This window comes from Microtus oregoni, unplaced genomic scaffold (assembly GCF_018167655.1).
Source record: "Microtus oregoni isolate MIOR12 unplaced genomic scaffold, Mior012 000028F_ref0000031, whole genome shotgun sequence".
NCBI lineage: Eukaryota > Metazoa > Chordata > Mammalia > Rodentia > Cricetidae > Microtus > Microtus oregoni.
In genome coordinates this window covers 16,993,179-17,019,445 of record NW_024543087.1, presented here as the reverse complement: position 1 = coordinate 17,019,445, position 26,267 = coordinate 16,993,179, and the positions used below count along the sequence as shown (strand labels likewise).

Sequence of the window (26,267 nt, the reverse complement as noted above, 5' to 3'; positions counted from 1 at the left end):
TAGTATTGTAGGTATTATGAACTCCATGGGTTTTTTTTTTTTTGATAGAAATTTAGCTGAGCAAGGTAGCATATGCCTTTAATCCCAGCACTTGAAAGGCAGAAGCAAATGGATCTGTGTTATTTTGTGATCAGAGCTGGTCTACCTAGGGAGGTCCAATTCAGCCACAGTTACATAGTGAGATCCTGCCATGAAAAAAAAAAGAGCACAAAGAAAAAAAAAGAAATTAAAAATTTATGTGTTTGAGTGTTTTGTTCATATGCATGTTGGGTGTACCACACACATGCATAATGCCCAGAGACCAGAAGGCATCTATCTGATCCCCTGGAACTGCTATGTGGTTGCTGGGAAATAATTCCTAGTTCTCTGGAAGAGGAGGCAGTGCTTTTAATTGCTGAACCATCTCTCCAGCCCCCACATCTCTATTTTTTTTTTTTTGTTATTGCAGACAGGGTCTCTCTATTATGCAGCCCTGGCTGCTCTGGAACTCGCTCCGTAGACTAGGCTGGCCTGGAACTCACATGTGTGACCACTACCCGGTGGATAGTGGCCTAACAGTTATAGAATATGGTCATAGCAATAGGCTCACAGTGTCTTATAATTTCCATGTGAAAGTACTGGCTGTGAGAACTCTATGGAAACGCACAGAACATACTAAGAATTCCAAGAGCAATAATGGGTTGCATCAGGCTTGATGTCTGGGGAGGTCTTGTCAAGATTCTGCTTAACTGTGGAGTTTGTTTCATGCCCTCACATAGGATATGTGGGACAAAGATTGTTCCTCCTGATGCTTCTTCACTTTGTCTGGTGATATTAGGCAAGTCATTTACTCTGGCTGTCAATTCCTCAACTCTAAAATTAAGAAATTGAATTAGATGATCTCTGTGGTTAGTCCAGTTTTCGCTGAAGGGCTTTTTAAAAAATATTCTGCCTCACATATAATACGATGCTTTTTTGATTCTTGTCGAATGTTTGGAACAGAAAGACAAAGGAAAACTCGTTAGTTTCTTCTTATTGAGTGATGTAATTTCTGATAAATTTATGCGAAATGCATTCTTGGATCCTGGCATATTCTACGGCTTATGTGCCAATCATAGTACTAATGAATCTTTTCGATGACACAGGGTAGAATTAAGTATTGACAAAGTTATCAGGCAGTTGTAGCCAGTCGGGCTTTAGAAAGATCGATTCCTTCCTTCACTTTTCGCTTCCGCTTTTGGAAGCAGCCAATAAATACACAGCAATTCACGTTTACTAGAGAAAACTACGAATCCCAAAAGCCAATGCGCTGGGCAGGCGCTTGCTTGTATTTCTTTCTCTCCCCCTCCCCCCCCCCCCCCCCCGCCCCGAAACACGGAACTTCATTTCCCAGGAGCGCTTTGATGTTCCTCCGCTCCCCCGCCCTTTCGCGAGCCTCGCGCCAAGTTTGCGCGCGCGCGCACAGCACGTAGCATACGAGTGACGCATAATATGTGGGCCGCTCAGGAGCCGTGGTCGCGCTGTGTGTGTGTTAGTGAGGGAGAGTGAGTGCGGGACCAGTGGCGGCGTGTGTGAACTGTGGCCGCTGGAGGGGTTCAGGGAGAAGCGGCGGAGCCGCCCGCGAAGGTAAGCGGGGTGAGGAAGGAGCCAGCTCTCTGGGAGGGCGCGAGGAGAGCGAGCGCGCGGCCGGCTGGGCGGGAGTGTGGGCGCCTCGCTGGGGGAGGGGCGGCACCTGCTTCGGCTGCCGGCGGCGAGGGGGCGGGCGGGACCACCCGGGAGGCCGGGCCTGGCGCCTGACAGGACTTTCCCGTTTCCGATCCCTGGCCCGGGGGCGGGGCCTCCCGGTTCCTCCTTCAGTCTTCCAAAGAAGCTTCCTTTAGAGTAACTCTTTCGGCCGGAGCGGGGGGCAGGGATGCGCTCGCCTCTACCTGCAGGAGGTGCTCTTCCAATTCTCTGGCCACCTCCCGCTCTCCGTTCCTCACGGGCCGAGGGGCTCCCTCTTCCCTGCCGCACGATGGACCCCCCTTCCCGGACTGTGTCTCCGCCTCCTGCCTCAGTCACCTGGGCGGGCTTTCCCCTGCTTCGACTTCGTGCCACCTCCCACTGCACCCGCCCTGCTCTGGGCCCGGGCTAGGGGGTGGAGCTCTCCGGGAACCCCTCCCACTTCGACGGTGCGGCGGAGTGTGGGGAGGCGGTGGGGGAGGTAGGTGTGCGGGTGCGGGGACGCCTTCAGGATAGCCTGCCGAGCTTCGCGGGAGCTTGTGCCCACGGCCTCTGGTTTTTCTGTCGGGCTTTCAGGGGCGTTTGCCATACTCTCTCCTGTTTGTAGAACGTGTCGCTCTGTCTCCTCATGCTGCAGTGCTAGCTCTCTGGTGTTTCCATTTGTTGAGGAATTAACTCTTCTAGTGTGTGTAGTAGTAAATGACTTTTGAGTTACTGCTGACTTCGACTCGTTTTTTGTCTTCCTCGTGTTGCTTTTTTTTAAATTTTTTTTTATTTTTATTTTTTTTTGATCTTTGTGAACTCGCTCTGTAGACCAGGGTGGTCTCAACCTCAGATTCTCCTGCCTCTGCCTGCCGAGAGCTGGAATTAAGGGCGTGCACACTCTTTCCGGCGAAGCCTTTTAACTAGTCTGCATGTTTTAATTATTAATTTATTGTAGCACTATCTTCCTGTTGTTAATGTGTAGCGTGAGAGGCTAATTGGTAGCGTCACCTGAAGGCTTTTTTCCCCTCTTGGGTTTCCTGGTGTTTACCATTAAGACTTTTATAAGTGTATGCGTTTTGACTTCAGGAGTCGATATAGTATATTTCTTCCAGGTGTCAAGATTTGTGTTTGTATATAGCAGTTTTCCACTAGCCATTTTTGAGTGGGGTTATATTTTTGAGGAATTTCTTACATATTTCTTGAGTATAGTACTTTACTGTTACATTATCGTTGTTCAGTTGTTAAATTTGATAAAATATAATAAAACGAACTCCGTGTTAAATTGAAGTGATTGGAGTTGGTTTTTTACCACTGCGTTTTTGTAAAGCAGGTAGTAATGGACAGTAATAAAGTTATATATGATCACATGTCATAGTCTTAAGTTTTTGCTTGAAGCTGTAAATTCTGAATTCCCTCCTTTCTTTTTCTGGTGTTGGGGATTGACCCAGGGCCTCTCTTTTTCCTCTCTTAAGGCCTTTGGATTCGATTCTCTATGTAGCCCAGTCTGGCCCCAGACTTGTGAATGCACCTCCTTCATTTTTTAAAGTGATGTGTGATACAGGTATGTAGCAGAAGCTCGGATTGGATTGGCCTGCCTGCTGCCTGCCTGCCCACCCTCCATCCCCTCCAGCCCTTCCTCCCCCTCCCTCCTTCTTCCCTTTCTACTAGGAATTGAGTTTGGGGCCTTAGGACCTCAGTGACAGGCTCTACCATTTAGTTACACTTCTCAGCTTCTTTTAAGTAAGGGTTGCAACTTTTCTAAATGAGTGCTCTCTCCCACCTTTTCTCTCTACCCCAGGACCTATTTTATATTTTAACACAGACTTTTATTTTAGATATGGGGACAGTTTTTTGCTGAATCAGCCATTCAGTATAGTGTAGTAGAAGAGGACCTATTTTGTTGTTTAATTTGAAAGTTACAAAATGATGGGGAAATGGTAGAATGGAGAGAAACATTTATCCTACACACAGTTACTTGCCATAATAACTTATCTATATCTTGGGTATTCTTTTCATTTCAGAGGTTTATACCTGAACATTTAAATTCACAGCTGGCAATTCTGCACAGTTTTTCACTTTGATTTTTGTATTTAACTATTTATTTGAGCTGGGTGGTAGTGGCACACACCTTTAAACCCAGCTCTCTGGGAGTCAGAGGCAGGCAGATCTCTGTAAGTTCAAGAACAGCCTGATCTACTGAGAGAATTCCAGGAGAGCCAGGGCTACACAGAAAAGCCCTATCTCAAAAACAAACAAAATGGATATTTGAGAATCAGTCGAAATTAGTTTGACCAAAAAGTTAGTTCAGTTCCAACATTTTGTTTTATTTTTCATGATGATAGTTTTGGGGATGGATGGAACCCAGGGACACTCCCCCTGCCCCATGTCTTTGTGTAGCAGCCCTGCCTGTCCTGGACTTGTCTTTGTAGACTGGTCTGGTCTATAAGGTCATAGAGCTCCTCCTGTCTCTGCTTCCTGAATGCATTTGTTTTTTGAGAGAGAATCTTAATCCCTCCTCCTTTCAGAGGAGAAGCTAAATTGATTACCTTTTGTTTCAATAGTTAACTGCTTTGCTGTGTATGTTCTTCTGTATTCTTTTCCCCTGTCTTTATTTTGTGGAATTACTTGAGGTTATAGGCACATCACCTCTAAATTTTTTGGCACACATTTTTTTCTTTTCTTTTCTTTTTTCTTCAAGACAGGGTTTCTCTGTTTAGCCCTGGTTGTCCAGGAACTTGCTCTGTAGACCAGGCTGACCTTGAACTCAGAGATCAGCCTTCCTCTGCCTACGGAGTGCAAAAGGCACATGCTAGCACAGCTGGCTGGCACCCATTCTTATGACTAAGAAATTTCCACGTGCGTAAATACATACTTTAAGCATATTTATTTATAGTCTCTAATAGAGGTAGAATTATCTTTTGCCCCTCACAAGTGTTTTTATTTAATAGAAAGGAAATTGAGGGTTTTTTTTTTAATTTTGATGTTTAGAGAAGCTAAGTAATGGGAATGCACAGACTGTCACGGAATGTCGGCAGTGCTGGGATTTGGGTCCTTTTAAACTGTAAATCTCTTTCTGACATGTGCCAGTTTCGTGGTCATGGGGAATCTCTCCAACATGTAAGTAAATTACTTAGCTCAGTATCTTAGGCTGGATATTCCTTCTTTGGTGACCATTGGTTGTGCTATCATTAGATGTGTCATAGTTTTTGCATGATATTTAGAAAAAACTTTGTGGTGGCTTATGTTTTTATGTACTTGGTAGGCAGAGGAAGGGGGATCTTTTTATGAGTTCATGGCCAATGTGATCTATATAGAGAGTTCTGGGCTAGCTAGGGCTGCAAAGATTCCCTCCAAAACACAGAAAAACACGTGAATTAAATGATCCATTCTCAGTCTGTTATGTCAAAACAAATGGTTATACCTTGTAAATTTTACATTAATAAAGCCTCTTTGTTTGTTTGTATAGCCCTGGCTGTCCTGGAACTTACTCTGTAGACCAGACTGGCCTTCAACTCAGATCTGCCTGCCTCTGCTGGGGTTTAAGACATGCACCACCACTAGGCTGGCTTTTTATTTTTTTTTTTTATTTTATTTTTTTTTTTATTTTTTTTTTGGTTTTTCGAGACCAAAGGCTGGCTTTTTAAATATATACTACAGTTCAGTCCCAGGAATTTATAATGACATGCAAATGCTCTAGCCACTGTCCTGGATCTGCATCCCTTGTGTGTGTTTCTAAGTTGAATTCTAAAATTTTATTGTTTTAATGTCCTTGAATTCCCCTTCATTACAGTTCCTTTTTTCCCCCCTTCTCTCAAGACAGGGTTTCTCTGTGTAGACTTAGCTGTCCTGGAACTCGCTCTGTAGACCAGGCTCAAACTCAGAGATCTGCTTGCCTCTCCTTCTCAAGTTCTGGGATTAAAGGCATGTGCCATGACTACCTACCTACATTTTAATTTTTATATTTTTGGTTTTTTGAGACAGGGTTTCTCTGTGTAGCTTTGGAGCCTGTCCTGGCATTTGTTCTGTAGACGAGGCTGGTCTTGAACTCAGAGATCTGCCTGCCTATGTCTCCCGACTGCCGGGATTAAAAGCATGTGCTACCACTGCCTGTGTTACTTTCTTGTTTAAAAACATTTTTTTCTTTAAATTGTACTAATATGTGGAGGAACCTTAAAAATAGAATGTTAATGTAGTAGGTGTGGTGGTGCACACTTGTAATCCCAGTACTCAGGTGACTGAAGCTAACAGTCATGAATTTGAGTTCAAGCCCAAGTTACATAGTAACACTCTGTCTGAAAAGAAAGAAGGAAAGAAAGAAAGAAAGAAAGAAAGGAAACAAACCATGGGCAACATGGGTGTCTTAGGGTTTCTATTGCTGTGAAGGGACACTATGACCACGACAACTTGTTTAAAGGAAAGCATTTAATTAGGATGACTTATAGTTTCATAGGTTTAGTTCATTATTATCATGGAAGTATGGAAGTGTGCTGCCAGACATGGTGCTGGAGAAGAAACAGAGTTTTACATCTTGATCCCTGGGCAGCAGAAGGAGTAGTCTGTGTTCACATTGGATGTAGCTTGAACATAGGAGACCACCACAGTGACATACTTCCTTCAACAAGGCCACACCTCCTAATAGTGCCACTTGCTATGATCTTATGTGGGCCAGTTACATTCAGATTACCACAATGGGTTGGCCTAGTGTGGCAGGCCTAAAGACCCAGGACTCAAAGCTAAACTAGGAATATCCAAGGTTCAGGGTTTACCTGGATGATGATGAGTTTAAGTACAATTTGGGCCACTAGACCACTCAAAAAAAAAAAAAAAAAACCCAAAAAACTAGCAAAACGAAACAACCCCCCAAAAAGTTCCAACTAAAAGTAAGTGAAAGTAACACAAAACTGTAATTGTATGTTCTAGAAGGCTGATTGCTTAAGGGTATTCCTCATTCCTTCATAAGTTTTGGTTTGGTTTGGTTTGTTTTTTTGAGTTTTTGAGACACTTTTTTTTTTTTTTTAATGTAGCCCTAACTGTCCTGGACTCGCTCTGTAGACCTCATACTCACAGAGACCTGCCTGTCTCTGCCTTCCGAATGCTGGGATTAAAGGTGTGCACCACCACCACCCAGCAGCTTGTTCTTTTTGAGACAGGGTGCCCCCCCCCCCCCCCCCCAGTTCTGATTGTCCTGGAACTCAAACTCACAGAGATGTTCTTGAATTTGCTTTTCCAGTACTGGAATAAAAGGCATAGTGAGGTTTTTTAATTAGTTTTTTTTTTTTAATTTTTAACCGCTGTTGAAAATACAGAAAAAATCAAAAGGGGCTAGACTGTTCTCATGTGGTAGAGCACTTGTCTAACATGCATGTAGCTCAGTTCAATCCTCAGTACTATTTTAACCTCTGTGACTGTTATATATCTCTAATCCTAGCTCTTGGGAGGTAGAAGCAGAAGGATCAGAAAATCAAAGTCATTCTTGGGTATATAGTGAATTCAAAACTAGTCTAGGGCCTGGTACTGGCACATGCCTTTAATTCTAGCACTCAGGAGGCTGAGGCAGGTGAATCTCTAAATTCGATGCCAGCCTAGTCTACAAAGCATGTTCCAGGACAGGCTCCAAAGCTACAGAGAAACTGTCTCAAAAAAAAACAAAACAAACAAACAGATCTAGCCTAGGATACATATCCTGCCTATAAAAAAAAAATTGTAAGCCTGGTGTGATGGCTACATAGTGAGTTCTAAATCAGTAGAGCTACTAGTGAGAGCCGCCCCATACCTGAAGATTGTAAATTTATAACCCAGTGGTATTTAGTAGATTCACTATTGATTGTAGCTATCACCTATTTAATTTTAGTCCCCCCCCCACCCATTTTGGAGACAGGTCTCTCTGTGTTGCATTAGCTGGAGTAAAACTCAATGTGTAGACCAGGGTGGCCTCAGACTAACAAGTGAGCTGTCTCCCCAGTCCAGTTTATCCCTTACCTTGACACTTTTCTTCTTTGTGGGAACTGTCAGGTATGTTTGTTTTGTTCATTTCTTACTGTTTTGACTTCTTTAGGCCAAACCATGACTACAGTAGTGGTACATGTGGACTCCAAAGCTGAGCTCACTACCCTGCTGGAGCAGTGGGAAAAGGACCATGGCAGTGGGCAGGATATGGTACCTATCCTTACCAGGTAAGAATAGTTTGTTATTTTCTACACAAAACTTATCTTTCAAAAAAAAAAAAAAATGGGTGTGATGGTGTTAGCATTATGACTGAGCAGTTTAAGAACATTTGTTATTCTTAAAGAGTTTGGTTCCCAACACCCATATTGGGTTGCTCACAACCACCAATAATCCTGGGGATTCATCTTCTTTTTCTGGCTTCGTGCACATACCCCACACAGACACATGTGATTTTTGAAAAGTAGGAAATTTAGCTGGACTTGGTGGCACATGTATTAGACAGGTGGAACTCTATTAATTGAGGTTAGCCTGGTCTACGTCTTGTTTCTAGGACATCCAAGAGACCCATATCGTGGAAGGAAGAGAACTCACTCTTGGTGGTTGCTCTTTGACTTCCACATATGCTCTGTCATGGTGTGTTTGTACATATATGCATGCATACACATATACAAAGGGAAAACTAAGAAAAAGTGAGGAATTTGGTTTTATATAGCTAATCTATGTAGGCAAGTTTGACTTGGGAGATGTATAGCATACTGTTAGAGAGTTATCATTATAATAAAGGATTAATAAACTCCATCTTATAATCTATATAAAAAATGTGTGATAGTGGCACATGCCTGTAATGCTAGCACTTGGCAGGCAGAGTTAGGCAGATCTCAGTAAGTTCAAGGCTAGCCTGGTCTATAATGCCAGTTCCAGGACAGCCAGGATTGTTACACAGAGAAACCCTGTCTCGTCTCGAAAAAACCAAAAAAAAAAAAAAAAAAAAAGACCAGAATGTCAGACTTGTTTTAGGATGCTCAAATAATTTTCTTGTTTTCATCAGGTTTGTATGAATAGCAAGGCATAGTGACATATACTTTTGATGTTATTGTTTGGCAAGCAGAGATTAGTATCATGAGTTTGAGGTCATTCTCGGCTTCATAAGGAGTGAGAGCCTACCCTGAACTAAATCAGATTTTGCCACAAAAGAATAAGTAAAAGGGAGGAGGGCTAGGGAAGACAGCTTAGTTACTAAAGTACTTGTTTTGCAAGTGGGAGTTTGATACTCAGAACCAAGTGTTTAAAACAAAAAAAAAGTTAGACCTGAATTATGTACATTTGTAATCCCAGAGCTGGGAAGGATGAGCAAGGAGGATCTCTGAGACTTGCTGATCTGCCTTCCTATCCTGTTTGGTGAGTTCCAGTCCAGTGAGAGACCTTGCCTCAAAGAAAAACCTTATGGACTGCATTCCTGAGGAATGATACTTGGGATTGTCTTCTGGCCTCCGCATACATGTACACAAAAGAACCAAAAAGAGTTCATGAATAAAAAGGAGTTTGTTATTACAACATGGATGCTTTTCTAGAAGGATCCTGGCATAATAAGACTTTATGTAATTTTTATGTAAAATTCTAGAGCAGGCGAAACTAATCACTAGTAATCAAAAGCAGAAGAGTGGCTACTAGGGCTGTGGTGGAGGCCTAGATGGTGGAAGGCTAACAAAACAGAATGTGGAATGGCCGTGAAGTAGGAGCTTGGGTTCTGTGAATAGCATAGAGGGTCAAATGTTGGAACTTTAATAAAAGAAAGTAGAAGAAGCATTCAAAACTGGTAGAAGCTATATAATTGCAGGCCATAGTAGTATTGAATTAATTCAAGGAATATAGTTAGTCCCTGGAGCCGGAGACTGAAATGTGTTAAATAAAGCAGAGAAGTCGGAACCAAGAAATGCAAAATGGGTATTAGAAGTAGTTTACATAGTTAATGGTAGGGGTCTTTTTAAGGATAACAGTTGTCAAGATTTCGAGATGATTGGAATCAGAAGATGTCTGGTAGGTAAGGTTACAGGAATTACTGGATGAGGAGAAGGAATTTTTTTTAAAGCCCAGATACTTTGAACTTTGTGTATACCTCAGGGTGGCTTCAAACTTGAAATTCAACCTTCTGATTGCTGTGACAATAGGCATGTGCTAGACCATGTCTATCTGAAAATGAAGATTTTAATGGTGATTGTTGACTTTAAATTTCTGAGGTGGTAGTAGTTTTGTTTTGTGACGCACAGAAGTTTGGAGAAGATTGAGAGTAGAAATTATGTTATGAGGTGATTATTTAGATTTTGTTATTCCTCAGAAAAATCATGTTTTCCTAACTGTTTTGCACCATGACTATTGATTGATTAATGCACATTTTTTTGAATTTTACTTTTGCTCTTTTTTCTAACGTGGTCTCACTATGTGGCCCTGATTGGCCTGATGATGCTCATTGGATGATTGCCCTTGGATTTAAAAGAAGGCCTTCTGCCTAAGCCTCCTGAGTGTTGGGATTTTGGTTGTGTACTATTATGCCTGACATTTTTTGTATGCTTGTTCAGAGTTGACTCTTTCCTTTTTGTGCTAGGATGTCAGAATTAATTGAAAAAGAAACTGAAGAATATCGTAAAGGAGATCCAGACCCATTTGATGATCGACATCCTGGTAAGATGTCTATACGCTTATGTCTGAGACTTTTTTATTTTGTATTTCTTTTGAAAAAGGGTCTTGCTGTGCTGTTCAGACAGGTCCAAAATTCATGAGTAGCAGAGATAACAGTCATGCTCCACTGTGCCCATGTGTTTTTTTTTTTTCCTTACAAAAGAAAATTACTGGGCTTTGCAGATGACTTGGCAGCTAAAAGTGCCTGCTGTAGCCTGACAGGCTGTGTTCTGTTTGATCCTGGAGCTCATGGATAGGTAAAGGAGGGAACCTCTCAAGACTGTTATCTAACTTCTGTACATTTGCAGTGGTCTACTATGGCATGTTCATATATACATAGATATCACACATCATACCCCACCAACACATAGGTAGTAGTAAAATACAATGAAGAAGATAATTGCTAATAGTATCTTTCAATTGAAATAACATCCTCTGAGGTAAATTCCCCCCACCCCCCTGAGAGGATTTTCTGTGTAGCCTGGCTGGCTATCCTGGAACTTACTCTATAGACCAGGTTCTCCTTGAACTCACAGAAATCTGCCTGTCTCTTCCTCCTGAGTGCTGGGATTCAAGGTATATGCTACCACTGCCTGGCTCTCTGTTGTAAATTTTAAGTTTTTATGTTTTGCCAGACATGGTAGCACAAGTTTTAATCCCAGGCACTTGAGAAGCAGAAGCCATGGATTTCTGTGAGTTTGAGACCAGCCCGACTTAAATGTAGTGAGTTCCAGGATAGCCAGGAGCCAGGGTCACATAGTGAGACCCTCTCCCCGCAAAAATTATTTGTTGTTACCCCGTTTCTCAAGGTGAGATGAGGAAAAACATTCTAGTAAAATTATAATATTTGTGATAAGTCAGGCACGGTGGCACACTCCTTTAATCCTAGCATTTCGGGGGTGGAGGCAGACAGATCTTTGTGAGTTCGAGGCCAGTCTGGTCTATAAAGCAAGTTCCAGGACAGCCAGGACTCTGTTATACAGAGAAATCCTGTCTTGACAAAAAACCACAAAAAGAAAAAAATATTTTTAATGGTTGTAGATCACTTTCAGGATCTGAGTGCTGGACTGAAAGATGTGTGTCATCATTGCCCAGCTGACTTTACAATTTTTTTATTAAGTTTTTTTGTCTCATTTAGTGTGTGTGTGTGTGTTTGTGTGTAGACTGCTGTTGTGTGTTGGTATACAAGTGTGATCCTGCCATGGTGAGCATGTTTACGTTAAAAGATGTAAAACTTTCAAGAGTCATTTTTTTTCTCCTGCTGTGGGTTCAGTGGATGAACTCAGGCCATCAGACTTGTGTGGCAAAGCCCTTTTATCCACTGAGTCATTACACTAGCCCTTCCCCCAACCCCCACTTTTAACTTAAATAAAGCAAAACAAGCTTTTATTGCACCTTCACCTGAAACAATTATCCTGGTATTTGTTAGGAAATACAGTTGACAGTTGTGAGCTGCCATGTAGAACTTGGTACTGAATCTGGGTCTTCTGTAAGAACAGCAATTACTGTTCACTACTGAACCATCTCTTCAGCCTCTTTTTTTCTTTTTCTTTTTTATAAGCTAATAAAATCTTGATGCTCATCTAGATTCATAGTGTCATTATTTAATTTAGTATTGTTGTATAGACAGTGTCCTGAGCAGTGAGAGGATCAGTGCCTTAAAGAGTTTATTTTGCATTTCATTTTAAAGTATTTCTTTTCTTTCTTTTCTTTTTTTTTTTTTTTTTTTTTTTTTTTTCTGAGACAGAGTTTCTCTGTGTAGCCCTGACTGTCCTGGAACTCTGTAGACCAGGCTGGCCTGAAAATCATAAGAGATCTGTCTACCACTGCCTCTCAAGTTTCTGGGGTTAAAAGTTTGAGCCACCACTGCCCAGCAATTTCTTTTTTTCTGTGTGTGTCAGGTGAGGGGAGTGTATATTTATATGTGTATGTGTAGGCGGAAGTTCCCTGTGCTGTGGCTGCTTCCCCAAAAACCAACATAGAGACTCAATATTGTTATTGGCTAACTCTTACCCTTATATTAACCCATATTTCTTATTTACGATTTGCCACGTGGCTTGGTACCTTTTCTCAGTATGGCATGCCCATCTTATTCTCTCTGCGCCTGTTGCTAATTTTCTCACTCTGCCTTTCTTCATTCCAGTCTAAGTTTGATCATCCTGCCTAACTTTATCCTGCTTTGCTGTAGGCCATTCAGCTTCTTTATTAACCACTGAGACTATTACATACTCGGTGTACAGTATGTATATTCACATATATGTTAGTATGTGAGTGCACTTTTTTGTATGTGTGCATGTGGAGGCCTCCAAGTCACCTTAAGATGTTCCTCAGGAGCCATCCATCTGGTTCTTCGACAGAGTCTTTCGCTGGGGACCTGGGACTCCCAGTTTGGCTAGGATGACTGATGTAGGAATCATTCTGTCTCTACCTTCCAATTGCTGGATTTCAAGTGTGCACCACCATGCTTGGCTTTATATGTGAATTTTAGGGATCAAATTCAGGTTCTCATGTTTGCATGGTAAGCACTTTAGTAAGTAATCTGTCTACTCAGCCCCTAGAGAATGATCTTTTGTTGTTGTTGTTTTTTTGTTTGTTTGTTTTTTCAGTGTGGGGTTTCTCTAGCTTTGGAGCCTGTCCTGGAACTAGCTCTTGTAGACCAGGCTGGCCATGAACTCACAGAGATCTACCTTCCTCTCCCTCATAGAGCTCTGCCTGCCTCTCCCTACCAAGTGCTGGTATTAAAGGTGTGTGCCGCCATGTCTAACCCTAAACAAAAATTTCTTATTAAATTTGCTCACAGAAATCTTCTCTTTATTTCTGTTTACTTTTGCTGACAGTTTACTAGTCATATTTATAACAACCCAGATGTTATTTTGTAGGTCTAATTTATTTGACAGGATTACCTAATCTATTGTGTCTCTCTCTTCCTGTGATAGGTCGAGCCGATCCAGAGTGTATGCTGGGCCACTTGCTGAGAATACTCTTCAAGAATGACGACTTCATGAACGCAGTACGTTTGCCTTTGCTTTCATCCGAAAGTTATCATCAGAAGATAGATAATCATACACTTGTTTATTTAATAGTTTCCTGTCACCTAAAACTTTGTTAAAATTGAGAGAAGAGTGGTTAGAATTTTCTTTTAAATTTGGTTATTGAAAAAGTAATCAAACTGCTTTTTCAACAAAGTTCTGTTTGTGATGAAATTGTTTTCTGCTTGGTTGTACTTTGGTTAGTGTGAACTATTGGTAAACGCTCTCAAGGCATCACTGCTTATTCTTTGGCAGGACTATTTTGATTTAGGAACGTAAAATGTTCTTTTGGATTCCTGAATGGAAAAGTAAGGGTGATATACATAGTATGATTCTGCACTAAAGCTGTTTGTGCTTTGGTATGTGAGTGGCTAGGAAGGTGCCTTTTGTCTATTGTGAAGAGTAAATGAGAGTGAGAGAGACAGTGTGTGTGTATATACACACATTATATGCACACTTCTCTCACAGTTACTGAAAGTAGCAGTAGCTCAAGAAATCATGGATATTAGTAGTTAGAGGTAGAAAATGAGGGGAACCAGTGTGATGGTTTATGTATGTAAGCAATCCTAGCACTTGGCAGGCTGAGGGACGAGAAAGATTTGAGTTGGAGGTCAGATTGAGCTACGTAGGACCCTTTTTCAAAATAACCCCCCATCAAAAGCTATGGGGTTATATTCAATCCAATCCAATCAAATAAAGGAAGTTGTTAAACTTATTATAAAGGAAGTTTAATAAACTTATTAAACTTTTTAAATTTGATTGTATTGATTCCAGAACAAATAGTATTCCTTTATAGCTGTCTTAAAAATTGCAGTTATTGAAAAAAAAATTGCAGTTATTGCTGGGTGGTGGTGACGCACACCTTTAAATCCTAGCACTTGGGAGGCAGAGGTAGAGTTCGAGTTCTTTGTGAGTTTGAGGCCAGCTTGGCCCACAGAGCGAGTTCCAGAGTTCTATGATAGGCAGAGAAACAGAGAAACCCAGTCTAAAAAAAAAAAGACCGCAATTATTAATACTTACTGATTATACAAGTTGATGAGATTCATTTTAATACTCATATATATATATATATATATATACCCACACATATATAGTACATCGATCATGTCTACCCACCTTTTACTCCTCATCCCTCCCTTTGTTTTCCTTTCCTCTTTGTTTCCAGCTGGTGAATGCATATGTGATGACAAGTAGAGAGCCCCCCTTAAATACTGCAGCTTGCAGACTGCTGCTGGACATCATGCCAGGTCTAGAAACTGCGGTTGTCTTTCAAGAAAAGGTACTTGATAGAAGAAAATCACTGTGTTTTTGAATCAAGTGGATCGAATTATTGTATTTGTATTTGTTACTACAGTAATTGTTAATTTTTTCCTATTCAAGTATCAATGTATACTCTAGATTGTAGTAATAAGGGCGGCGGGGCTGCGTCCCCAACACCCCAGCCGCCTGCTAGCTTATGGCCGAAATAACAACACACAAACTGTATTCATTTAAACACTGCTTGGCCCATTCTCTTCTAGGCTAATTCTCACATATTAATTTAGCCCATTTCTAATCATCTGTGTGTAGCACCCCAAGGTGCGCTTACCGGGAAGATTCTAGCCTATGTCCATCCTGGGTCGGAGCTTCATCCCGGGAGCAGGGTATGGCGTCTCTCTCAGGCGTCTGCTCCAGAGAGGAGAGCTGTTGAGAGTGAGCTCACTTCCTCTTCCTCCCAGCGTCCTGTTCTGCCTACTCCTCCCACCTATCTTCCAACCAATAAAATGGGCCAAGGCAGTTCCTTTATTAGCCAATGACCTTCCTCCATCACTAGATAAACAAAAAAAATTCTAAAAACAGTTATTTGCATTGGGGTATACAGCTGTTACCTCAGCATGGGGATGGTTGAGATAGGAGGATCAGGAGCTCAAAGTCTTAATGTTTGATAATTTGGTGTTCAAGGCCACCCTGGTCTACATAAAATCCTATCTCCCAAAACAACAAAAGTATTTTATTTGGATAGCTACCTGCTATATGGGTGAAATAGTATTTTTCAGAATCTTAAGGTCACGTTTTAAACAGTATATTATAGTCTCATTTAAATTTTTGCTCTTTTTCCTCCTTTGTGGTAATGGAGATTAAACCTAGTTATTTTTATTAACAACACTGAATATAGTTTTTAAAGGTGTGTGTGTGTGTTTACATGTGGAGGCATAGGCCTGTACATACACCTAGAGACCTGAAGAGAGTATCAGGTGGTCTGCTATATTACTGTCCACCTGTTCCTTTGAGGCAATCTTTCCTTAAATTAGAGGTTCACATTTTCTCTGCTGGACTGGAAGCCAGGGTGCCCCAGTAGTATTCTTTTTCTTTACTCTTTTGGAGTTACAGTTACCTGTGGGATACTGGTTCTGTGGGTGCTGGGATCTGAACCTGGGTCTTCATGATTGTGCAACAAGCTCCCTCTAACGACTGAACCATCTCTAGTCCTTCACTGAAATATTCATTAGTTTTTTTTTTGTCATGGTATAGAAACCTTGGCTTTTAATTTAAGTTATGAAAATAGATCTTTCATGAATTATACTCTTTCTTGTCCTTTACTATAGGAAGGAATTGTTGAAAATCTTTTCAAATGGGCCCGAGAGGCTGATCAGCCACTGAGGACATACTCTACTGGACTGTTAGGAGGTGCTATGGAAAATCAAGATATTGCTGCCAACTACAGAGATGAAAATTCACAACTGGTAAGGACCATCTTAGAGAGAATTGTTGCACACTTGCTGCCTGAATCTGAATAGGTGTATTCTATCAAAACATGTACTAGAACATAGTTATAGCAGTACATTAAGATTTCTTTCCATAGTGTAAAGAGTTATGATTTTACTTTTCTGTTTTTACATTTAAACTTTTTTTAAAATCTTGTCAAGGATCATGACATACAAATCATTCCCTATGTCTTGTTCTCATTTCTCTTCTTAAATTTTATACTTTGAAGATTTTGAAACATGTAGCAAATTGGAAAGAATTTTAGTGAATATTTGAATCTGTACCAGTTGAATGGATTATTAACATTTTTATTGGACTCATTATTGTTAGTTCACTTATCTACCTTCCATTTACCCACTCTTCTAAATTTTAAAAGAAATGCAATTCAGATTGAAATGATATACTCTCCCTTTCATTTTTATTTTTGCTTTTTTTTTTTTTTTTTTTTTTTTTGCTGTTTGAGACAAGGTTTTCTGTAGCTTTGTAACCTATTTTGGAACTTGCTCTGTAGACCAAGCTGGCCTTGGACTCACAGAGATCTGCCTGCCTCTGCCTTTCCAGTGCTGGGATTAAAGGCGTGCACTATCACCACCTAGCCACAAACTCTTTTTTTAGCGTAGTTTCATTCTTTATTGCTTTACTATTCCCTCCTCTTTATTTTTTGTTTTTTTTTTGTTTGTTTATTTTCTTTCTGCTTGCTTCAGACTTGTAGCAGTTCTTTTCCTTCAGTACCCCAAGTGCTGAAGTTATAGGCATGTACCACTGCACTCAAGTAAACATAAAACAGGTTTTAGTATTGGCTCTAAAAATAAGTACTAGAAGGTTTAAAAAGGTAGACTTGGAAGTTAGATTATGTAGTTACTAGTGATATACAATGTATAGTCAGTAAGTTTTTGAAATCTTTAGTTTTGATTTTCAAAGTTAATTAAAAATTTAGCTTCTGCTTTTTTAAGTGTGATGCATAGCCTAGTCTACCTTGGCCCAAAATGGTGTGTTTTATGTGCAGATCTTCTGGTTTGGGTTTTCTGGGAAAAAAACCACAGACATACATTTTAAAATAACACCTTTTTATTTTTTGTTTTTTTTTGAGACAGGGTTTCTCTGTGTAACAGCTCTGGCTGTCCTGGAGTGTACTCTGTAGATCAGGCTGGCCTCGAATTCATAGAGATCCACCTGCCTCCTGAGTGCTGGCATTAAAGGCATGGTCCACTACACCCGGCTTAAAAGAGACTTTTAGTCCTAACTTCTTTCACCAAATTTTAGCAATCAAATCAACATATTTATCAAATCTTTACTATTCCCCGGCGTTGGGTTAACTGCATGAGTATTGAGTTCTCTCTCCTTTTTTAAAAAAGGTTTATTTATTTATTATGTATACAATGTTCTGTCTGCTTGTGTGCCTATAGGCCAGAAGAGGGCACCAGATCTCGTTACAGATGGTTTTAAGCAGGGAATTGAACTCAGTACCTTTGGAAGAGCAGCCATGCTCTTAACCACTGAGCCATCTCTCTAGTCCCAAGTATTGAGTTTTCGTTAACAGGAAATAATAATATATTAATGAGCTGTTTGTGGTGGTATGTGCCTATAAATCTTAGCATTTGAAAGGCAAAGAAAGAGTGAAACTCTACCTCATAAAATAAGCCAAAAGAAAAGAATTATTTAATAAGAATCATGAGCCGGGCGATGGTGGCATACACCTCTAATCCCAGCACTCAGAGGCAGAGGCAGGTGGATCTCTTGTGAGTTTGAGGCTAGCCTGGTCTATAGAGTGACAGCCACAGATACACAGAGAAACCCTCTCCTGAAAAACCAAAAGAAAAAAAATCATGTTTATAAAATTCAGAATAAATAACTTCTTTTACTCAAATATTTGTTGCTAGGTGGCAATAGTGCTTCGAAGACTGAGAGAGCTGCAACTTCAGGAAGTGGCTTTGCGGCAGGAAAATAAGCGTCCTAGTCCACGGAAGCTTTCATCCGAACCGCTTTTGCCTCTAGATGAGGAAGCTGTAGATATGGACTATGGTGACATGGCTGTAGATGTTGTGGATGGAGAGCAAGAAACTTCTAGAGATATGGAGATCTCCTTCCGTCTTGATTCAAGTCACAAGACCAGTAGTAGAGTGAACTCAGCAACTAAGCCTGAAGAAGGAGGATTGAAGAAGAACAAGTCTGCAAAGCATGGTGACAGGGAGAACTTTAGGAAGGCCAAGCAGAAGTTGGGTTTCTCTTCTTCTGACCCAGATCGTGTGTTTGTTGAGCTGTCTAATAGCAGCTGGTCAGAAATGTCCCCCTGGGTGATTGGCACCAATTACACCCTCTATCCTATGACTCCTGCTATTGAGCAGCGACTTATTCTCCAGTATCTGACCCCTCTAGGAGAGTATCAGGAGGTAAGTTATTAGGATAAGTTATTATTTTGGGACTATTATGTGGCTATTATATTTATCTCTAGGGCATTTGATGGGTGTATCTTACCCACTGATACACTCTTAACTCCATTCCAGAAAGTCCCTCATCTCATTAAGGTCTTACTGCAGGTCATTCCTGATAAAGGTTAGTTTGATATAAGTTTATTCATGTAAACATATGGTATGTGAATATATGTCTTATGGTTTCTGTTGCTGTGAAGAGATTCTATGACCACGGCAACTCATATAAAAGAAAACATTTAATTGGGGCTGGCTTACAGTTTCAGAGGTTTAGTCTTTTATCCTCATGACAGGAAGCATGGTGGCATGCAGGCAGACATGGTGCTAGAGAAGAAGTTCAGAGTTCTACATTTGAGTTGACAGGCAGCATGAAGCGAACTGGTTTGAGATTCTGAGACCTCAAGAGCACCCCCACCCCCAGTGACACAATTTTATAACAAAGTCATACCTCCTCTAAGTGTCAGCTCCCTATGAACCAAGTATTCAAACACATGAGTCTGGGCCCATTTCTATTCAAACCACCACCACATATGAACATATTCTTCATGAGGGGTGTGTGATTGTTTTTTTTTTTTTAAATTTTCTCTTAATTTTCTTTTTATATATTCATTTCTTTAATAGTCTTCATTCATAAAATACAGGTAATGTGAAAAAGCCACAATTTAATTTTTTGGTTCTCATTTCAGTTACTTCCTATATTCATGCAACTTGGATCACGAGAATTGATGATGTTTTATATTGATCTGAAACAGACTAATGATGTCTTGCTTACTTTTGAGGCACTCAAGGTAAAGTTTGCAAAAATACTAGTTTTTGTTATTACTTGATGTTTATGAATTATGAAGCTCATGTTAAAGGCGGTTAGTACAGCGGTACTGGCCAGCCCTAAGTGATTTTTCAGTACTTGAAAATAGAGTGTCTCCGAAGAACTGAAGTTTCATTTATTTACTTTTGAGACAGGGTCTCAGTCTGTGGCACAGGTTAGCATGGAACTCATTATGTCTAGACCAAGTTGGCCTCAAACTTACAGCAGTTTCTTGTCTCAGCCTCTTTGGTGTTGGGATTACATTTGCCTGGCTTTACATTTTAAATTTTAGTTATTTTGATTAAGTTAATCTTCATGTCACCAGTGTGCATCAAACAGTAGTACAGCCATATATTGTTGAAGTGGAATTAAAATGAATAAGTTTTTCTTTTAGTCCCTAGACATTTTAAGTTTGGATTAGATCAGACAGAATTGGAGTAATATATGGGAGTGGGGTTTGTGTTTGTGTGTTTCTGTCTGTTTCTATCTGTGTCTGTTTAAAGAGTGTACTGAGTACCTTGAACAGTGAAATGGGACTGGAGGTTGGAGCTGTGTCCAGTGGCCCAGAAATACTACATTCAGTTACAACACTGGTTTTGAACAAGATGCTATTGGATAGTGACTTTGGATGGATGATTGCTCACTCTCTTTGGATTGCAATGGGCATTATCATCCATCCTGTTCCTTTAAAAAGTTATAAAAGGGACAAAAGAATGAAATATCTATGAACAAGAAAAAACTTAAAAGATCCTTATTAGAAACAAAATTGGAGCTGGAGAGATGGCTCAGCAGTTAAAATACCAAGTTTGTTTTCTAGAACCCCTATTTGGCAACTTATAACTGCTTGTAACTCCAGCTCCAGGATGTCTGTTGGGCACCTACATACTATTTTACGTGCATATCCCCACCACCACCCCCGCCCGACCCACACAAAGAAATTCTGGTGTATCATTTTGTTCTAAAGGATGATTCAAGTTAATGTAAGAGAAAGAACAGAAAGGAACATTCTGATAGAAACAAAATGGGCCAAAAGACAATTGTGGCTGGTTATAGTGGTGCACACCCTTAATCTCAGTACTCAGGAGGCAGAGGCTGGCAAATCTCTGAGTTTGAGGCCAGTCTGGTCTACAGAGCTAGTTCCAGGCCCAGACTATTAAAACAGAAAGAAAATAGACTGCTGACAGGGTGAGGTGAAGAGGATTTGTAGGTGGTGAGGACTCAAGTAAAACTAGGATTCTTGATACATCTTAGGCCTGCTTAGTCTGTTTTACCACCTTTAGTGATGGCGAATTATCATGGTATGGTAGTGGCATTATGAGAAAACCATCCATGTGGCATGAGTTACTGGGAATGTATATCTAGTTTAGCTGCTTCTTGAGGGAACAATTGGGGGGAAGAATAGTAGAGGTCTTTATGACAAGCAAAGGATAATGAAGGAAAGGAATTGGATTTTAGTAAGGGTTAGTTGAGCTCTAGGTGTTAAGAACTTCTGAATGGGGTAGATAGATACCTGTTAATGGTGCCATTGACTTTTATCTCTTCAAGTATGTAATTGCAAACTTGTATTGTCTGTTGTAGAAACAGGAGGGGGAGCTCTAGCCCTCCTGAGGCCCTGTCGTTGAGGCTCCTGGGTTCAGAAATATGAAGAACATCCCACTTTTGTTGGACACTTTGTCTTTAAAATTGTGCAGGTCATTCCACCCTGGGAGACTAGTAGGAATTGAGCAGGAAATTAACAAAACTTAAACGTTAGAATTTTAACTGGGTGTTGTGCTGCATTATTGTAATCCCAGCTGTGGGGGAGGCGGTGGGTTCATGGCTAGTTAGGATACCCTATCTAGGGCCAATGAGATGGCTCAGCAAGTTAGGGCCAAGCCTGATGACCAGAGTTTGATCTCTGGAAACCACATGGTGGAAGGAGAAAACCAGTTCTTGCAAGTCAAGTTGTTCTCTGACCTCCACATGTAACACCATAGCTACTCATAGAATAAATAAATCTAATAAAATGTTTAATTTTGAGACAGGGTTTCTTTGTGTAACTGGCTGTCCTGGAACTTGCTTTGTGGACCAGACTGGACTCAAACTCATAGAGATCCACCTGCCTCTGCCTCCTGAGGGCTGGGGTTAAAAGCATGTGCCACCACAGATTGGCCAAAGATTTAATTTTTAAAAATGCATTCTGATCAGAACAACAATAACAACAACAAAACTCTGCCACTTTTGATTCTTTGCTTAAGGTTCTTCTTTGGGATTCTGTAATGCCAGCACTTGAGAAGTGGAGACCAGCTTGGGATACAGAGTGAAACCTTGTCTCAGGAAGTTTTTTTTTTTTTTTTTTTTTTTTTTAAATAGTTTGGGGTTATATTGAAAATAAATGTAAAAGAAAAATTTCTGGACTTCATAAAGTCAGTGACTGAACTTGAATTAGAACACTGAGCTGATTATATATGAAGAATTAAATTGTTAAGGTTAGCAAAAGTCTACTCAGGAAACATATGAAAAAATGATTGTAAAATTGTGCCATTGCTTTCAGCCAGGTTTATTATTTTCACCCTTTGTGTTTGTGGGTACTAGGAATTAATTTAGGGCCTTGAATGCTATGCAAGCACCTTCCTCCAGCTTCCTCCAGCTCTTTTAACTTTCTGTTTTGAGATGTGGTCTCACAACTTCTTGGCCTTGAAGTTGTGGTTCTCCTGTCTTAGCCCACTAAAGTACTAAGATTATAGGCATGCCCTGCTTCATGTATCTTGGTTTTGTTTGTTTTTGTTTTCTTTTTTTAGTGGAAGAAGGGCTTATTTTGGCTTACAGTTTGAAGGGATAAAATATAATCAGTCCATCATGTAGGGAAGGCAAAACAGCTCCATGGTAGCAGAAATGTATAGCTGGTCTTTTCATCTCACATCTTTTTTTTTTTTCTTTTTTCTTTTTTTTTTGGTTTTTTTTAAGACAGGGTTTCTCTGTAGCTTTGGAACCTGTCCTGAAACTAGCTCTTGTAGACCAGGCTGGCCTTGAACTCACAGAGATCCTACCTCTGCCTCCTGAGTGCTGGGATTAAAGGCGTGCGCCACCACCACTCCTCACGTTTTGGCAAAAGAAGAAGTAGAGGGTCTTTTTTATTTTTTTGGTAGAAAAAGAAAACAGGTTTATTTATTTCGTATCTTACAAGGGTGGGCAGTAACAATAGTACTGCAGATAGCCCATTTCATGTTTTTAACCTGTTGCAGAGGGTATAGCTCACTCTTATAGCTCATGTTTAGCAGGTACCCAGGTTCTATTCCTACCCTGCCTCCATGGGTCCTGGAAAGTTGAATACCTTTCTGTGTTAGGAAGGAAAAGGGGGATGCTGTAGAATTTTAAGCCATTCTTTTTCTTTCCCTTCTGTTTTTTTTATTTTTCTTTTCTTTCTTTTTGAGACAGGGTTTCTCTTTGTAGCCTTGGCTGTTCTGGAACTTGCTCTGTAGACCACGCTTGCCTCACAGATATCATCCATCCACCTGTCTCTGCCTCTCTAGTTCTGGGATTAAAGGCGTGTGCCACCACTTCTTGACCTGGCCTCCTTTCTGTTTTCTTTCTCCCATCTTTTCTTTTTCCCTTCTCCTTTCTCTTTACTTTTTTTTTTTTTTTGAGATGGTGGTTTTGTACTTATGACTCTATAGAAGCTAATATTATGTTAAGAGATTTGTGATGTTTTTGGTTATTCTACTGTAACATGTGTCCTTACTGTTTAGCACCTAGCATCTCTCCTGCTCCATAACAAATTTGCCACAGAATTTGTTGCACATGGTGGAGTACAGAAATTACTGGAAATTCCTCGTCCTTCTATGGCTGCAACTGGTGTATCCATGTGCTTGTATTACCTGTCCTACAACCAGGATGCTATGGAAAGAGTAAGTCCAGTCCATTCAGGTGATGAGAATGGGTTTGATGGGGACCATCTCTGTAAAGCAGCACATTCACAGATGAACGTTTGGATAAGAAGAAAGGAACAGTTGAAAAAATGAAATTCTTATGAAAGACTTGAGGAATGTGAATGTATATCTTCATAAAGCATCCTAAAATGTAAAATGTAAAATTATTTAGGAAATTTTGACTCTACTGAGAAAGTGCAGGACAGATGTTTCATAAGCTTTCTTTGATTTCTATGGCGTTATGACTAGTAGCCAGGCACTTTTCATTTGTGTCTCAGTAGAATTGTGTTATATTTTAAAGTCAGTTTATTATATAAACAGGTAATGCTTTATGTATGTTAAATAATTTGTGATGGAGATAGTAAACTAATTTCAGCTGTTCTCATTCTTAGTTTGAGTCTTGTTTTTCCATTAAGTCTTTCATGTTAGTCATCGTTTTTAAAAGTGAGTGGGTTGTACATTTGAAAAGTGATGGTTTCTCAGGGTATCTCTAGGAGGTGGCTTATCGTTTCTGTACAAGGATCATTTTTCTAATATTGTGTATTGTACTTTTTATTTTTTGAGACAGGGTTTTTCTGTTTAATAGTCCTAGCTGTCCTGGAACTAGCTCTTGTAGACCAGGCTGGCCTTGAACTTACAGAGATCTGCCTGCCTCTGCTTCTTGAGTGCTGGGATGAAGGCATGTGCCACCATCGCCCGACTCCGGTTGACTTTTTAAGTTAAGCTGGTGATTGTCTTGAGTGTTGTCTTTGTCTTTGTTCATTTATTAAGATAACTGTAATAATTAAAATTTTACGTTTTGTGAATATTAAACTATTTACATGTACAAAGCTAATTATGGCTAAAATATAGAAAAAAGTACCAAGCAAACCTTGGGGATGTTTTATAATTTGTTGTTTAATTCATAGACGGTATAGACCTGTATGAATCAGGGAGCAGCAGATACTACATATGTACACTCAGGATCATCAGTAGGCTCAGACATTTATAAGAATGTCTTTGCTGGGCATGGTGGCACATGACTTTGATCCTTGTACTTGGGAGACAGAGGCCATCCTGGTCTGTGTAGTGAGTTCCAGGCCAGCTAGGGCCACAAAGTGAGATTATTTCAAAAGAAAACAAAACAAAAACAAAACAAAAGGAAAAAAAAAAAAACAGTCCTTAACTTCTGTGTCTTCATGATTTGTTAAGCAAGATGTTAATACTTTATGCCCTGAGTCATTTAGAAGCATTAAATGATATATTTTTTGGCTCTTGGTAAATATAGGTTGTACTTAATTTAGGTAGTTTTCTGGTTTGGTATGGATTATATCCTAGACCTGACTTAGAATGATCACTGTTTTCTATAAACATCTCTACCTACACTGGTGAATTTTTCATCCTTTTTAAAGAAACCTTTGCTCCAAATGTTAAAAATAGATTTTATTTATTTATTTACTTTTTTTTTCTTTTTCTTTTGCAGGTTTGCATGCATCCCCACAATGTTCTATCTGATGTGGTGAATTATACCCTGTGGTTAATGGAATGTTCTCATGCTTCAGGATGCTGCCATGCTACAATGTTTTTCTCAATTTGCTTCTCGTTTCGGGCTGTCTTGGAGCTCTTTGACCGTTATGATGGTCTTCGTCGCCTGGTGAACTTGGTGAGGTTCTTCCACTAGCTCTTCAGTTAGCTATAGGAGTCCTCTTTGTTTTGGCTATCCTGAAAGGCATCATGTAGAAGAGAGAAAATTTCCTTTTGGTAGTTTGAATCAAGGTTTCATGTAGCCCAATCTGTCCTTAACTTGCTGTATAGCCAAGAAGGACTTTGAACTACCATCTCTCCTGTCTCTTATTTCTCAGTGCTGGAGTCAAAGATATCATTGCACCTAGTCGGGTGCATTTCTGATTGGCATTCTGGGCTTTGGTTGTGTATATGTATATATTTATGTGCTTTTTCTTTCTGTCTTTTCTCTGTTTTTTTTTTTGGGCTTTGGTTGCGTATATGTATATATTTATGAGTTTTTTCTTTCTGTCTTTTCTCTGTTTTTTTTTTTTTTTTGGGTACTGAGGATTGAACCCAAGGTGCCATACATATTTACTATACTGTTAAACTGCTGCACCCAGCCCTGTTCTCTGTCTCTGATGGTTGAAGTTTACTACGCCATTGTAGCCTTTATGTATGTATGTATTTACCCAGTAATTTTGTAGGAGGGTTGCTGTGATAACCTTAATTTTTCCTCTTTTTTTTTTCTTTTTTTCTTTTTTTTTTTTTGCTTTTGTGAGAAAAGGTCTTGCTATGTAGCCTTGTTTGGAACCAGGCTAAGCTTACTATACCATTGTAGCCTACCTGCCTTTCTGTATGTATGTATGTAGGTATGTGTGTATTTTTATATTTATGTATGTATTTATTTACCCAGTAATTTTGTAGGAGCGTTGCTATGATAACCTTAATTTTTTTCTTATCTTTTTTTTTGCTTTTGTGAGAAAAGGTCTCCCTATGTAGCCTTGTTTAGAACTCCTTTTGTAACCATGCTGACATTTGTAGTGATACGAGCGGAGGGGCTGTGTCCCCAACACCCCAGCCGCCTGCTAGCTTATGCCCGAAATAACAACACACAAACTGTATTCATTTAAACACTGCTTGGCCCATTTCTATCTAGCCTCTTTTAGGCTAACTCTCGCACCTGGACTAGCCCATGTCTAATATTCTATGTAGCACAGCTAGGTGCGCTTACTGGGAAGATTCTAGCCTACGTCCATCCTGGGTCGGAGCTTCATTGCATATGTCTGCCCAGGGGCCGGGAGCATGGCGTCTCTCTGAGGCGTCTGCCCCCGAGAGGAGAGCTGTGGAGTCTGAGCTCACTTCCTCTTCCTCCCAGCATTCTGTTCTGTTTTCTCCACCCACCTGTGTTCTAACCTATGAGGGCTAGCCAAGCAGTTTCTTTATTTTTTAACCAATGACCTTCCTCCATCAGACATTGAACTTCTATTGATTTTTCTGGCTCTGCTTCTCAAGTGCTGGGAGCTGGATTGCAATTGTGAGTTACCACACACTACAACTG

General features: G+C 40.2%; 1 protein-coding gene across 2 annotated transcripts in view; it reads left to right on the top strand.

The window, feature by feature from the left end:
* The first annotated feature begins 1,468 nt into the window (after positions 1-1,468).
* Dcaf1 (DDB1 and CUL4 associated factor 1) overlaps positions 1,469-26,267 on the top strand; it is a 63,285-nt gene continuing 38,486 nt past the window's right edge. For both annotated transcript variants that reach the window (XM_041676729.1, XM_041676727.1), the window contains exons 1-10: positions 1,469-1,605; positions 7,742-7,859; positions 10,235-10,311; positions 13,245-13,318; positions 14,503-14,616; positions 15,923-16,060; positions 17,963-18,472; positions 19,198-19,299; positions 23,045-23,203; positions 24,687-24,866. In XM_041676729.1, the coding sequence (XP_041532663.1) occupies positions 7,750-7,859; positions 10,235-10,311; positions 13,245-13,318; positions 14,503-14,616; positions 15,923-16,060; positions 17,963-18,472; positions 19,198-19,299; positions 23,045-23,203; positions 24,687-24,866 (1,464 nt within the window). In that variant the 5' untranslated portion in view covers positions 1,469-1,605; positions 7,742-7,749. The remainder of the gene's footprint in view (positions 1,606-7,741; positions 7,860-10,234; positions 10,312-13,244; positions 13,319-14,502; positions 14,617-15,922; positions 16,061-17,962; positions 18,473-19,197; positions 19,300-23,044; positions 23,204-24,686; positions 24,867-26,267) is intronic.